This window comes from Paramisgurnus dabryanus, chromosome 3, assembly GCF_030506205.2.
Source record: "Paramisgurnus dabryanus chromosome 3, PD_genome_1.1, whole genome shotgun sequence".
Classification (NCBI taxonomy): Eukaryota; Metazoa; Chordata; class Actinopteri; order Cypriniformes; family Cobitidae; genus Paramisgurnus; species Paramisgurnus dabryanus.
The window spans coordinates 20,157,553-20,171,579 of NC_133339.1; the positions used below are offsets into that span (position 1 = coordinate 20,157,553).

Genomic DNA, 14,027 nt, shown 5'->3' on the forward strand with positions numbered 1-14,027 from the left:
TTACACTTTTATTAGAAGCTCTAATAAAAGAAATCTTACATTTTAAAAAGGTTATAGTGCATAAACTAACCATTGTTTAATCTGATTCAGTATGGTTAAGTAGTTTACTTTGTCAATGATTTGCAGAACTGTTCATGATCTTGTTCTTGTATTTTAGTTTTTCCCGTCTTTGACCGGGTATGCACAACAGGGAAGTTTACGCTTGTCCGGCAGTATGCCTACGTTTGCTATTTTAAAATGGTTAAATAAAAGATGCACATGCACTTTAGTCTTGTTTTAATTGGAATTCGGTCTTTCAGTGTAAGTTAAAAAAAAAATTTGTATAACTGAAAATACTCAGTTTGACAGATATGAATATGAGAGGACTTTGTAGATTGTCCCTTATTGGCTGTGAATGTTTCAGTATTACTTCACTACATATTATACCGGTTATCTACTGTATCACATTTAGGTTCATTACATAATGAAACTAAACTTCTTCCTTGGTGTAATTATTGACCCAAAAATGAAACAAGAAATACCTGCATGATGTGGGAATGAACCTCATGAACTAATGTACTACCTGCTTGAACCAGATTTATTTTGAAAATATGCTTGTGTATTTTGTATTTGGTTAATACATCAAATCTTGTTACCAGGCTTTTATTTATATTTTTATAATGCAAGATCATATACATATTACTTAACTTGTGTAGCTATTTATATTACTGTACCTGATAGCAAAAATGTTGAATTTGGATTGGAGGTTTGTTAGGATTAAACTATAAATATAATGAAGTGGTCTCCAACAGGTTGCCAGCACCGAGTCTATGAGTTGCCCGCCACAGCACATTCTATTATTAGCCTCAACTTTAACATCTATTTACAACAAATTTTTTATATTAGCTTGGCTTTTTTTATGCATGTTAATATTTTGAACATAAAATAAAATCAAGTAAAAAAAGCGTATACTGTATCAAAAAAGTAGAACTCCAGATTGTTTTATCCATTGTGGCAGCCCTTGCTCACCAAAAAAGGTTTGAAACCCCCGATAAAGGTATATTTAAAATATATAAAGACACTGAAATTGTTGTTTTTGTTAAATAAATATTGGCAACACTGTTATGTCCAAAGTACTTTTTTAAATTGCTGTGAACAGTGCTGGTGTTCAGTTCTTTTAACAATTTTGAATATATTTTAGGCACTACATTCACATGGACTATAAATTGTTTACTCCGATTTTTCTCCGTGCCAGTAGCAATAAAAATTTACTGTCACTGCTCTAAAGCACTGGCAGGTCTATGAGAGTCTAACCTCTCAGATCAGTTTAGCACAATGTCAACAGTCCGTTCATTACTGTTACATGGTTGAATGACAGGATGTTTAAAAAAAGTTAAACAAAATGGTAACATTATAAAAACTATGAATTTGGCATGTGTTGGGCACTTATTTAGCACGCTTTTTGCTGCAGTTTTATCAAAATTGATGATGGTCTGTGTTAAAAGCTGAACTTTTTTTAATGCTGGCAATCTTATTCACCAAGTTGCAAAAAGGTTTTTATAAAATGGCAATAGCAAGGTTTCACTTGTTATAAAGTCTATCTCTTTCATCTGTATACAATGAAAAAAAAAACAAATTTTAAAGGTGGGGAATTTTTTTAAATTAGTTTCACTGTTACGCGACTGTATGCCTGGGCAGGCACTAAGCTATTTCCCCCCTCTTTCTGTTCTGGTATGTAAAGGGTTGCATCAGTGTGTAGATGGCCGAGCTTTGGGGAGTGACCTTTCACCTCTCAGAGGAATAGGGCAAGGAGAAATGAAAGGGGATGGAAGGCCTATCAGGTAATGGAGAGCAGAAAACTCCGCAGGGAGGGCGGGAGAAACGAGGGAACGAAAGAGTTTGAAGCAGGAAAGAAGGGGGATGGGGTGTGTGTTATTTCTGGTGAAGTTGTCTCACCGTTGCCTGTACTCTGTCTACACCGCTTCGATTTATGGTTTAACCCTTGCTGTTCCATGTAATTTATGGAACCACCAGTTTTGGTTCCATTGGGGCGAGAGCGTATCTCTAATGGTGCCTCTCTTGACGCGAGTCACCTATAGTTTCTGCATGACCACCAAAATGAACTTTGACCTATTTCTTTAGGTTAAAAGGGTGTGTTTTTATTGACTTGAGGAACATTCACGTTTATCTAGACCAGCGTTTCTAGGCCCCCAGGGGCCATTCAGAGGGCACCGAGGGTGCTGGAAGCAAGATTTTTGAAAGAGGGGTCTTCAGGATTTCTTTGGGGGGTGTGCAAGCTTACACCAAAATCAAGGCAAAACTACGTTAAGTTTTAAAAACTGGTCTGCAACCATGTGCATACCAACTGCAGGGTACTGAAGAACACGTCCCAGCCCACTTTTTCCACACACCACCATCATACTTGTGTATATTGTCTGATTGTTCCTTAGATTTGAGTGAACTAACATTCAACCAATCACAAGTATTTGCACATGCGTGACATGTCTGCTGGGTCATAATTTGTCTTGTCAGTGTAGCTAGGTTCGATTTGCTTATTCATTGCCATTTTTGTGATCTGTAAGTTTTGATTTAAAGATTCGACCCCAGCGGTGTTAGTTATTATGGTGCAAGACTGAAGCGGTAGGGTTCTCGCGTATTAATAGTCATTTATGTTTGTAAGTAATGTGTCAGATCAATACATGACGTGATTTGTCCCGCACATAATTTAAAAGCAGACAAAGGTTGCCTCCCTAACTGGTCTATATTACGTGAATTCAGTGACTTTATTATTCAAGTATTGTGAGCTCTCCTCACCAGCATTTAGGTCACAGGAACAGCACTACTGTCTATAACGGTAACTTTTTAAAACAATTATTACACAAAATGAAATCAAATTAAACATAATAATATAAAACAATTTATAATTATAATAGCACCGAAAAATCCTCTCATAGACTCACCTCATTTTTTGGTCATATACATTAGCCAATGGCAAGTCTCCAGCTGCATAACTTTTAATATTTTTGTTTAAGAAGTAGTTCTGTTTATGAAAATTAGAATATGGAGTTTGGTTGTTGTATTTAGGCATACATTTACAATGGAGCTTTTTTGCACACTGTGAAACTAATAATAATAATATTTCCACCGTCTAGTTAAATCAAATATGTCATGTGGCTTTAAATGCCATGCTTTTTAATTATGTTAAAATATATTATGAATAAATATAAATATAATAAAATAACAACTTTGTGCATATTATTACTAATAATAATATTATTTTAGTATTGTTATTATTTAGACTGAATGTTTATATCAGCATATATTCAGAAAAGATATTTAGCTCATCTTTGTTGGGGGTCGGTCAGGGACCTGGAAAATGATGGGTGACGCTGACCCAAAAAAGGTTAAGATCCACTGATCTAGACCTTGGGCAATTCCCAACTTCCTCTCGTGGACTCTTGTTACGCAAAGAGCGGGAAAGGGAGGCGTGTGAAATGTAGGCCCCACCCCTTCCCCTTCTAGACTCACCCGCCATTTTCATTGTGGGCCTTAATGCACGAAGCTCCATTGTGCATCTCCACTGCTAAATTACTGGCTGAAGTACTGAATATTTCATGTTTATATCTCTGTCGAATCACAGTGTCTCATGTTTAAAAGGGTTAGCATTTTATAATTTTACCTTCTAATGTATATTCATTTCCTATGCCGTTTTTTTTCACTGACCAAGTGTTAAATGGAAAATTCTGTTTTGGATAAAGTTTATATGAATATAGTTTTTTGTAACACTTTACAATAAGATTTAGCATGAGCTATTAATGAACAATACTTGTACAGCATATATTTATCTTAGCTGATGTTAGTTTCAGTATTTACAAGTACATTTTTTAAATCAAACGTTGTTACTCTTAACATTTAGTTAATGCTCATTGAATTTGCATGAATAAATGTACTTGCATTAACTAACATTAACAAAGAATAATAAATGTTAAGAAACTATATTGTTCATTGTTAGTTCATGTTAGCTAATGCATTTACTAATGTTTATAAATACAACAACCTTATAGCAAAATGCCACCATATGCTTTTTACGGCATGTAATCTGTTTGCTTAATGAAAGAATGGTCACTTAGAAAACTACAGAAAATAAATATTTATGAAAAATCTTAAGTCACTTTGGCATTTGCTAAATGAATAAATTCAGTCTGTATTTTAGTTAATAATATTTTGATTTGCCTTGCAAAAACACTTATTTATGTGCCATCTGTGGCAAATATTACTTAACACTTCAACTTCAACTAAACTTTGTGCATGAGTAATCCTGGACCTAGTTTAGTTATAAAGAAAAAATGGTAATGTCTATTTTTTTGGTAAATATTTATTGTTAAAGACAGAATATCTCCTGTTTAAATTTTAAAAAGATTAAAAAAAAATTATAGTGATTTTATATATAGAGACTGATCAAGCTTTTGTTGTTTTACAGCCTAATTGAACTGATGTGTATGACTCTGACGGTTGATCTTAGTTGTTCTCAAAATGTTTTCATTTAGATCAGTGATAGTTTATTTGGCTTAAATTAGGGGTTTATCAAGTCCTTCAGATTTAATAAAGTTATTTGAAGTAAAAAAGGCACAGAGCTGAATGTCCTGTAAAACTGGTGGTACTGACTTGTACATGTAATGCTTTGTTAATTTGAAGGATTTGCAGTAGTATCTTCGATTTGCATAGGTGTTTATTCGCATGCCTTTATTATGCACATGAAAAATGTGGAGGAAAACAGAAAATAGCTGTAGATTTACTAAAAAAATAACAACATTGATTTGTCCTTGTGAACTTTGGCGAGAGGCGTTTAGTTGAATTGCCATCTTGATTTGTGGAGTCCATGATTAATTTATCATTTCAAGACATTCAAAAGAACAAAAGATCATATGGGCTCAGTATGTAATGGTTTCTTTGCAAATAAAACACTTTACCTTTCTTGTTGAGACATTGTATCTGGTTTTCCTTCTTTGTTCTTATCTATCCCTCCCCCATAGTTTTATCAGTGTCACCTTTGATTGGCTTAGGTTAAAAAGACAGGAAGTTGCTCAAAAAGGTTTTTTGACTTCCTGTATGTTAAGTTTATTTTTTAATGAACCTCTACTTTGAGCTTAAATAGTTAAAAATCTCTAGTCAGTATCTTCATTTTGTGATTGGTTTATTTTTGTTAGTTTTGTATGTTAAGCAAAAACACACCGCCCACCCAGTTTGTGGTGCTTTTAAATGTTAGCTTGAATGTAATCTACAAATCACTTTAGACTTAATTATTTTCTTGGCTACATTAATACAATTACAATACAAATATTTGTATTGTTTAACTGTTTTAAAACAGGTTGTTTTTGTGTTTTGTAGTTTATTAACTGTTCCTCCATCCAGTTTACTTTTTACACATGTGCAAACAGTGTCAACAAAGCATCTAACGCTTTAAAGATGATTGCTTGGCGAGACTTGTAACGCAGACATCATTTGTTTTTTTATTTTTAATACAGTGCATCCGGTGATACTAAATAGAGAGTGATGTTTAGGGAACAACGTTTATTATCCCAGACAACCCGCATTTGTCTTCCACATACGTGCCTTTTCTTCTTGTTTGACAGCCCTTGCGTTAATCTCATCAAAAGAGGTTGGGTGTAATGTAGTGCTTTACATAGAGACGCACATTTGGATACACCTGTGTGATGCTAACAGTTTGTGTTTGATGTCGGTGTCACACATTTAAAATTGTTTGTTTTAAATGTGAGCTCCTGTCTGTTTGTGTATGCAAAATTAAGCCATGTTTGGTTAACATGTGTTTAGTGGGTGTAAAAGTATGTGTTTTTGGAAACCGGTAGGGGAGGATTTATGAATATACATTGTTGAAGGATTCTCATTGTGTCTCCATATGAGAGAGAGAGAAAGTCCAGCTGATTCCTCCAGGCCAGCTGAGAGTGGCCCATCATGCATCTGGATATGCTAGATTTTTTTCTGATGTTAAGTGGGGGATGCACCTGCTTTATGTGCATATGTGTGGGAGATTGAGCGAGATTTGTGCATATTTGTGTGAGTTTAGTATATATGTAGAGCTCAGATGCAAAACCCTCTAAGTGCGTCTTTCTTGTAAATGAGAAATTATCGTCAGACTCCTATTGAAATCTGCCAACAAACCGGTATTTCTGAATGGCCTAAGGGTCAGGATTAAGCGGCTTTGAAGCGAAAGTATTTGATAAATGTATAATATGTGCCAAGAGCATTCGGTTAATTTCATTATCTCATTTTTGACGAAGGTGGAGTTTAGCTGCTTGTGATGTGAGCAATACTATTTTTTTATTTATAAACTGCAAAAAGTTTTAGGGGGATAGGGTTATGGTTATTCTGCAAAATATATAGCTAGTAGCATTATATAAAATCAGTAGTCTATAAAATTTTCTCCATTTAGGTAGTTTAGCTAACAAGCATTTGTGTGTGTGTGTGTGTGTGTGTGTGTGTGTGTGTGTGTGTGTGTGTTTGCGCATGTCTGCGCAGCATGCAAAGGAACTGAATGTTCTTAACTATGTCAAGACATAAAGTTCTTTCCCCACTTTTTTCTTTTTTTTTTCTCATGCGTTGAGAGCTGCCGTGTGGAGTTTAAAGGTTTTTCTAGACATTAACCCAGATATGATCTCTTTGAGCACATACAAAATGAGAGATTTACTGATTTAAAGACCGGTTCAAATGTAAATGCTCAGACATTGTAAATGTGTATTATCTTAACTTCCATATCTATACTTTCACATTCATAAGTTTAAGATAGGAGTAAACTTGAGTAATGCGCCACATGAACTTTACTCCTCCTATATAGCACGATACTACATACCAGCCCGCAGCCCAACAAACAAAAACCATCCCCCTAATGGTATTTGCCTATAGAATCCTGACCTTTGACCCTTTAAGGGGGTAAATCCCCACTTTTTCTTTGGCTCTTCTTTTACTGTCTGTGTTGAGATGGTTTTAACTGAAGTCGAATCTAAATATAGATTTTATTTGCTAAACCATAAAATTACAGCTTGATGCAGTGTGCACTTAATGCAAGATCTGAATCCTGGCAGATAACTTGTCTGTGGTTAGTATTGCATCACTAAAATGCATACCTGTTGCACCAAAGGAAACCAATTTGGGAATGTTGTTGTTCTTCCAAACAACAGCAGCAGAGACCAATAGGAATGCCACTCGTCTTCTCCGAAGTGCGTTCTTTCATCTTGCCTGTGTTTTCTTGGCGCGTTGACCAATCGGAGCAGTCAGGGATTTGGTGGGCCGTAACATGGTGGGTTCAAATGTGCCAAACAAGAAGGATGATTTCCAGCACTGGGGGTGGGGATGGAGGGTGTGTTGCTTGTGGGTGGGATGCAGAAGCGTCAGATTGGGGGATGGGTTTGGGAATGAGGTGATTGATTATTGGGAGAGCGGACAGATTTTTGGTTTCTCCCAGCATGAATGAAGCAATTATACGTTTGTGTGGCATTTGCTGTTTGGTGTTAATTTGCTATTTTAAGTTGAATGGTGGAAACCGTCAAACGGAGACCATTGTAAATACTCAAAATTCCAGTCACAAATTGGGAATCAGATTAGATTGAACATGATTTTATTTTTGGCTTCATTTGGCCTAGGTATACACTTCTCGCCTCGCAGATCTCTGGGGTGTGAAGCACCCTTGCGAGATCCTTTGATGCCTGATTGGCTGCGTTGCCCGCCATTTGCATGAAGTCTGGGAGGTAGAAGGCGGCCAAATGGCGCCATTTTCTCTACTTGTCAACGACCGGTGGGCGTTAACCTTCCGGAGTTCAGAGGTCTTTAGGGCTTTCTGGTTTTAACCCTTTCTCAGTCACCAAAAAAGACTTTCAGGTCCCTCCCACATGACCCTTGGCACTCATTTCCCTTTTTGATCCTAAACACATGCCCCTTGTTGTATCAGATGTTTGCTGATACGCCCTCTAGAGGTTCCATTGTGCAATAGCTTGGTGTTGGTTTTTGGTGACTCGATTGTAGTTACTTAAACATCAAGTGTGTGTCTTATTGGCCATGAGTATTTCACATTCACATTGCCAAAGCATTTACATACAACTACAGAAATAGAGTTCAAGTCTCTCTCTCTCGCTCGCTCGCTCGACCCATGATTTTGGAAGGTTCCGGGGCAGCTGGCATTAAACTACATCAGTGTCCAGTTTCAATATACCCATTCAGTCTCCTCTCTCTCCCATGCCCGCTTCCAGCGGAGCATCTTCGCAGCGTTTCATCTACCTACCCATAATTCTTCAGTGATTCCAGATAATTTTAGATGTTAGAAACACTATTCAAACACTGAACTTCGAAGAAACCTTTTTAGCACATTTATTTTTAAGAGTGTAGGGTGGTGTAGTATTCATAAAAATACTCAAAGTACTTATTTAAAGAACTGATTCTTTTTTTAGTTTAACCTACCTACCTACATAGCTTGTGTGTGTGCATCACTAGTAGATGATCCTCAACCACTGACGTCGGTCTGTACACAAACATGGTCTTTGTACGTGGTTTAAGCTCTTGTGGTGACTCTCAACCAAATGTAAAAAAAAAAAAAATTGCATTTTGCCTTGTTAGTAAAAATTTACCTAAATAGTTTTGGTTTGTGCAAGGACAAGAATTGAAGAAATGTGGTCAATGGTGAAGTTGCAGTCGTAATAAAAGTTGTGGTGGATAATTTTTGTTCCGCATTTGACTTTCACTTTTAAAAGCATCTCTCTCGGCATCGTTTATATATATATATAGTCAAGACTGAGACTTTCCTTAACGCTAGCTGCCTGCATAAATCAGTATTTGGATGACATTGAATCCCCAAATGTAATTTGTGTAATTAGTTTTTATGCGATTATGGTTGTAAACGGTTTTTGTTAAACACGTCTGCGGCCGTGACCGCGACAGTGATTTAGGTTTGGACGTGTGCGATGGTGAAAGAACGGTCTCTTAACCTCATTTTTCTTTTTATATCTCTCTACAGGACCAGAAAACTGCAGATCCGAAACATTCCACCACACCTACAGTGGGAGGTGAGTTTGGGCGTGTCCAAATCCGTTTCTACACAACGATGCTCATCACTTCAATATTTTGCCAAAGTGCTTTTGAAGGCTGGTTTTCCAGACATAGATTAAGTCTAATCCTAGGATAAATTCGTAATTCTGCCCTCCTCATAGTTTTAATACTCTGCGTAAAGGACTTGGAAAACAGGACCTGGGAAAACAGACAAGTTTATTCACTTGCGTCACCAAATAACATGGCAAAATAATCAAAACAGGTTTTTAATCAGGTTTGGCATTGATTGGGCAAACTGGTCAGGCAGATAGTATTGAACATAACTGGGTATTGGTTAAGTTATTATTACTATGCTGGGCTGGTCAAGATGCTTAATAGAAGAGAGCAATGTTTTTATAGCACAACAAAGCCAGTGTGTTTACATTTCAAAGAAATCAACCCTACTCTATTGTCCCGGGATGGTTGTGGTGTACTGACAGTTGTCAGTGCATAATAAGGTGGAGTAGAAAGTATTTAAAGATAAAAAAAAGTTACCCATCAACTTTGATTCCTGATGCAACTTATTTCTGAAACTGATATAAACCATTGACTCTGAGACTGAACTCTTCCTGCTTGTTCTGGCAAGGGTGATGCCCCGTGTTGATTTAAACTCAGAGTTTTGTCCGTGTCATTCAGGTTAGATGTGTGTGTGTGTGTGTGTGTGTGTGTGTGTGTGTGATTATGGGATTATACCAGCAGCAGCAATACAGTACGTGGATGTGCACGGGTGTGGCACAGCGGTTTTGGTTCTGTTGTTCTTGCGGGACGGGTTCTCGTCTGGCACATCTCCAGCAGTCCACACGTCTGCAGAGTCATTTAACTTTAGCCAACAGGATGTATTAGTTTAGTGGCAAAATAACACCAACTTTGTCACGTCTGTCAAGGGTTTTGGTAGGCGTTTGTGAAAATGTGGTTAAGCCGGAGAATGTGTCAATGGGAGGATTTTGTATACAGAGATTGCCTTTGTTTATTTATTTATAAATTATATATATATATATATATATATATATATATATATATATATATATATATTATTCATATTATACATATATTTTGTTAGACACACAACACCACACGTGGGCAATTTGCAATTGCAGTTTAGTTCACAATAGATTAGTCTTAATATATTTAAGCATATTGGGGGGCTAAAAACAAATTATAAATACTGGTGCTTGCTTTGGCTTGTTTTTTGTTAACTTTACTAAAGCTTTCGTCTCTTCTAAACCAACCAGTGCAGCGGTTAAGCATTTGATGAGGGACAGTCGTGTATATGGAACTTAATATAATGTGGAGCATCACTGGTTATTAGTATTGTATTAAGCTCTGACCTAGGTTCAGTTGATTTAGCGTCTTTTGCTTTATGATAAAAAAAATTTCCATCCCATGAGCATCCCACATATCCCAAATGTTCGGTGAGTCTACCGCATTGATAGCTGTTCCCTTATGCCCTCAAATTATATAAAATATGCTGTAAATCAGTTTTGGGAATGTGTGAGTTACAGAGGTTGGGTATAAATAATTTGCAGACGATTTGAGTGACCAAAATAAAGTGCGAAAATGACTGGGTGTATACAGATTTTTTGCTTTCTGATAACAAGACCAATCAGTTTTCAATGTGGACAGGTTGAAAATCAACTTCTTTTTAGGTAGTGTCCCAAAAAAAAAACAGGAAAAGTGTACATTAAATTACATTGCAAGTACATTTAAAGTGTAGAAAAGGATAAAAAAAAATCTTATTTTAACTGTCATTCATTTATCAGGTGGCATTAGTTTCAATAGCATAGCTTACTAGCTGTTAAAAAAGCCTCCCTATTGAAGTCATGATGTAACATAACATATAAAATAAATGTATAAAATAGTAATAACAATAATAATGTGTGTTGTCTGCTGTAGGTTCTTGATGGTCTGCTTGCCCAGTATGGAACGGTGGAAAACTGTGAACAAGGTAAGCGACTGTGATTTTATAATTTTTCATAATTTGCACAGACCAATATCCAAAATATTACAAATATTCACAAACACTGACCATCTGGCTGTTTTGGCCATTTCTTAAAGTTGTTTTATGTGAGTAAAATAAAATGACATTCAAAAATGTTAAGGAATGCTCTCTCTCTCTCTTCCTCAATTTAAATGTAATGTCTATTTAATTGTGCTTTACACAAGAGACATTTAAATGGTGAATTATTTTACTTTTTTTTTGGACAAAATATTAACATGTAAATAAAAAAAAAATGTGCAAAAAGACGCATGTAAATAAAACAAGTGGAAAAGTGAAAACAAAGAAATAAAAATGTGTAAGTACATTATAATGTTTGTGCTGGTGACTATCTCTTATGTTCTCTCCTTTCTCTCATAGTAAATACAGAAAGTGAAACCGCAGTCGTGAACGTCACTTATGGGACCCGGGAACAGGCTAGACAGTGAGTTTAACTTTTCAGATGTTGGCTTCTGATCTTATCTTGTTGTAATATTACACTAAACCTTTAGCACCGAACATGCATCTCGAATTTGAATCAGCTTTTATTTCATTGCTCGCATCTGACACCTGCTGTTGATTCATTTACACTGCAAGCTCAGGACCGCGGCTTGAGATTTATGTTGTTGTTATTTGTGTTGTTATCTTGTTTTGTTATGTTGCTTAACTATTTAGGCAAATCAGCTACGCCAAAATTTTCCATAAAATGTTCTTATCTTTTTTATCCGAAGATTCTTTAAGTCCTACACATTTGTGAGCTTGGACCACAAAACCAGTCATAAGTAGCACATTGTAGCAATTGCCAAAAATACATTGTATGGGTTAAATTTATCAATGTTTTTATGCCCAAAAATCATTAGGATATTAGTAGAAAAGATCATGTTCCATAAGGATATTTAAACCATTTCTTACTGTAAATATATAAAATAATGTTTATTATTAGTAATATGTGTGCCACAGAGTTCATTTGGACAACTTTTAAGGGTGCTTTTCTCAATATTTAGAATAATTTTGCACCCTCAGATTCCAGATTTTCAAATAGTTGCATATCAGCCAAATATTGTCCTAACAACCCATACATTTGGGAAAGCTTATAAATTCAGCTTTCTGATGATGCATAAATGGGATTTGTGGTCCAGAGTCACATTTATAGTGGCCAGCACAACACCATAAACTCATTGTAACTTTGCTTTAATGTATCCTCCCAAAGAGCAATCCAGAAGCTCAATGGCTACCAGTTTGAGAACAACGCCCTGCGTGTGTCATACATCCCTGATGAGAACTCGGAAGTCGACTCACGGGGTCCAGACAACGGCCGTCGTCCCGGATACGGCCCACGAGGAAACTCTCGCCAGATGTCGCCCGGTTCAGGGATCCCCTCCAAACACCAGCATGCCGACATCCCCCTCAGATTGCTGGTGCCCACACAGTACGTGGGTGCCATCATCGGCAAAGAGGGAGCCACCATCCGGAACATAACCAAGCAAACTCAGAGCAAGTGAGTGACTGCAAATGATATGAGATAATATGGAAAAATATAGTTATTGGACAGAAAGTAATTCAATATAAGAGACAGTAAACTCAAAAAATCTCAGTCACTAATGCTGATGTCACATTAAATTTGTATAATACTTATTTAGACAGTGTCTCTGTTACAGTGTAATAAAAACATTTATGTACCGAGTAATAATGATTACCACACTGCAAAAAAATGACTTTCTTTTTAGTATTTTTTTGTCTTGTACTTAATATCTGAAAATTCTTAAATTAGGATGCATTTTCTTGATGAGCAAAATGACCTAAGAAAACAAGTCTACTTTTTAGAAAAAATATAACATTTAAGTAAATTTGTGCTTAAAACAAGCTAATAAATCTGCCAGTGGGGCAAGGAAAAATCTTGAATTAAGTTGACTTTTTTCTTAAACACTTAATTCAAGAAAATGTTTCTCACGCCATTGGCAGATGCAATTGGTTTTGCTTGTTTTAAGCACAAATTCACTTAGATTTTATGTTTTTGGTCTAAAAACTGGACTTGTGTTCTCATTTAGCTCATCAAGAAAATGCATCTTGATTTAAGAATTTTAAGATATTTTGTACTGAAAATAAGACAGAAATACTTAGTAAGAAAGACATTTTTTGCAGTGTATAGTTTTCGGTTTAAGGTTAGTTGCATACAATTATGCATAATTTACTGTTACAACTATAGTACTATATTATAGTAATATAGTAACCGTGTAATGGGTAACAAAGACACCCTAAAAGAAAGTGTTACCTCATTTTTTGTTGAACGGCATATGTGCACCTCAATTTAATCAAGTACTACTGGAAATGTTACAGTTGGATATCTGTGGATACCAGTGCATCCCCTATTTGAGACCTACTAAATATGTCATCATTTTAACTTATTTAATTTTATTTGATATTTAATTATTAAACTAAATATTAAATAGTATTTAAAAAAATTAATGACCAACGTACCTTAAACTTACCAAAAAAAATCATAGTTTTGAGTTAAAAAGTCTTGTGTCGCTCACTATGGATAGATTTTACCTAAAGTTTATTTAGGTAAAAAAATAAGCTTATTTCTTTCTTTTTTTTTAAGAGAGAGGGTTTGAAGCAATATTGTATATCCTGCTTATTAAAGTGCTATTTTAAATGTGTTTTTTGTGAAGTTGTCTGTTCATAAGCTTCATTACGTGTCATTCTCTCATCTCTCAGGATTGACGTACATCGTAAAGAGAACGCAGGTGCTGCTGAGAAGCCCATCAGTATCCATTCTACCCCAGAGGGCTGTTCGTCTGCCTGTCGCATGATACTGGAAATCATGAATCAGGAGGCGAAAGACACCAAAACGTGAGTGACAACCAGTGTCAAAACAGTGTCTGTTTCTGCTTATCTCATGTTAATCTTGAGTAACTGTAGTGTGGGATTACATCCTTCCTTTATTTATCCAAAGAGTCTTTAATTGTATCAGATTTAT

General features: G+C 35.8%; 1 protein-coding gene across 3 annotated transcripts in view; it reads left to right on the forward strand.

Annotated features, from left to right (window-relative positions):
• igf2bp1 (insulin-like growth factor 2 mRNA binding protein 1) overlaps nucleotides 1-14,027 on the forward strand; it is a 40,319-nt gene that overhangs the window by 14,460 nt on the left and 11,832 nt on the right. For all 3 annotated transcript variants that reach the window (XM_065277805.2, XM_065277806.2, XM_065277807.2), the window contains exons 3-7: nucleotides 9,002-9,050; nucleotides 10,966-11,017; nucleotides 11,429-11,492; nucleotides 12,258-12,545; nucleotides 13,766-13,900. In XM_065277805.2, the coding sequence (XP_065133877.1) occupies nucleotides 9,002-9,050; nucleotides 10,966-11,017; nucleotides 11,429-11,492; nucleotides 12,258-12,545; nucleotides 13,766-13,900 (588 nt within the window). The remainder of the gene's footprint in view (nucleotides 1-9,001; nucleotides 9,051-10,965; nucleotides 11,018-11,428; nucleotides 11,493-12,257; nucleotides 12,546-13,765; nucleotides 13,901-14,027) is intronic.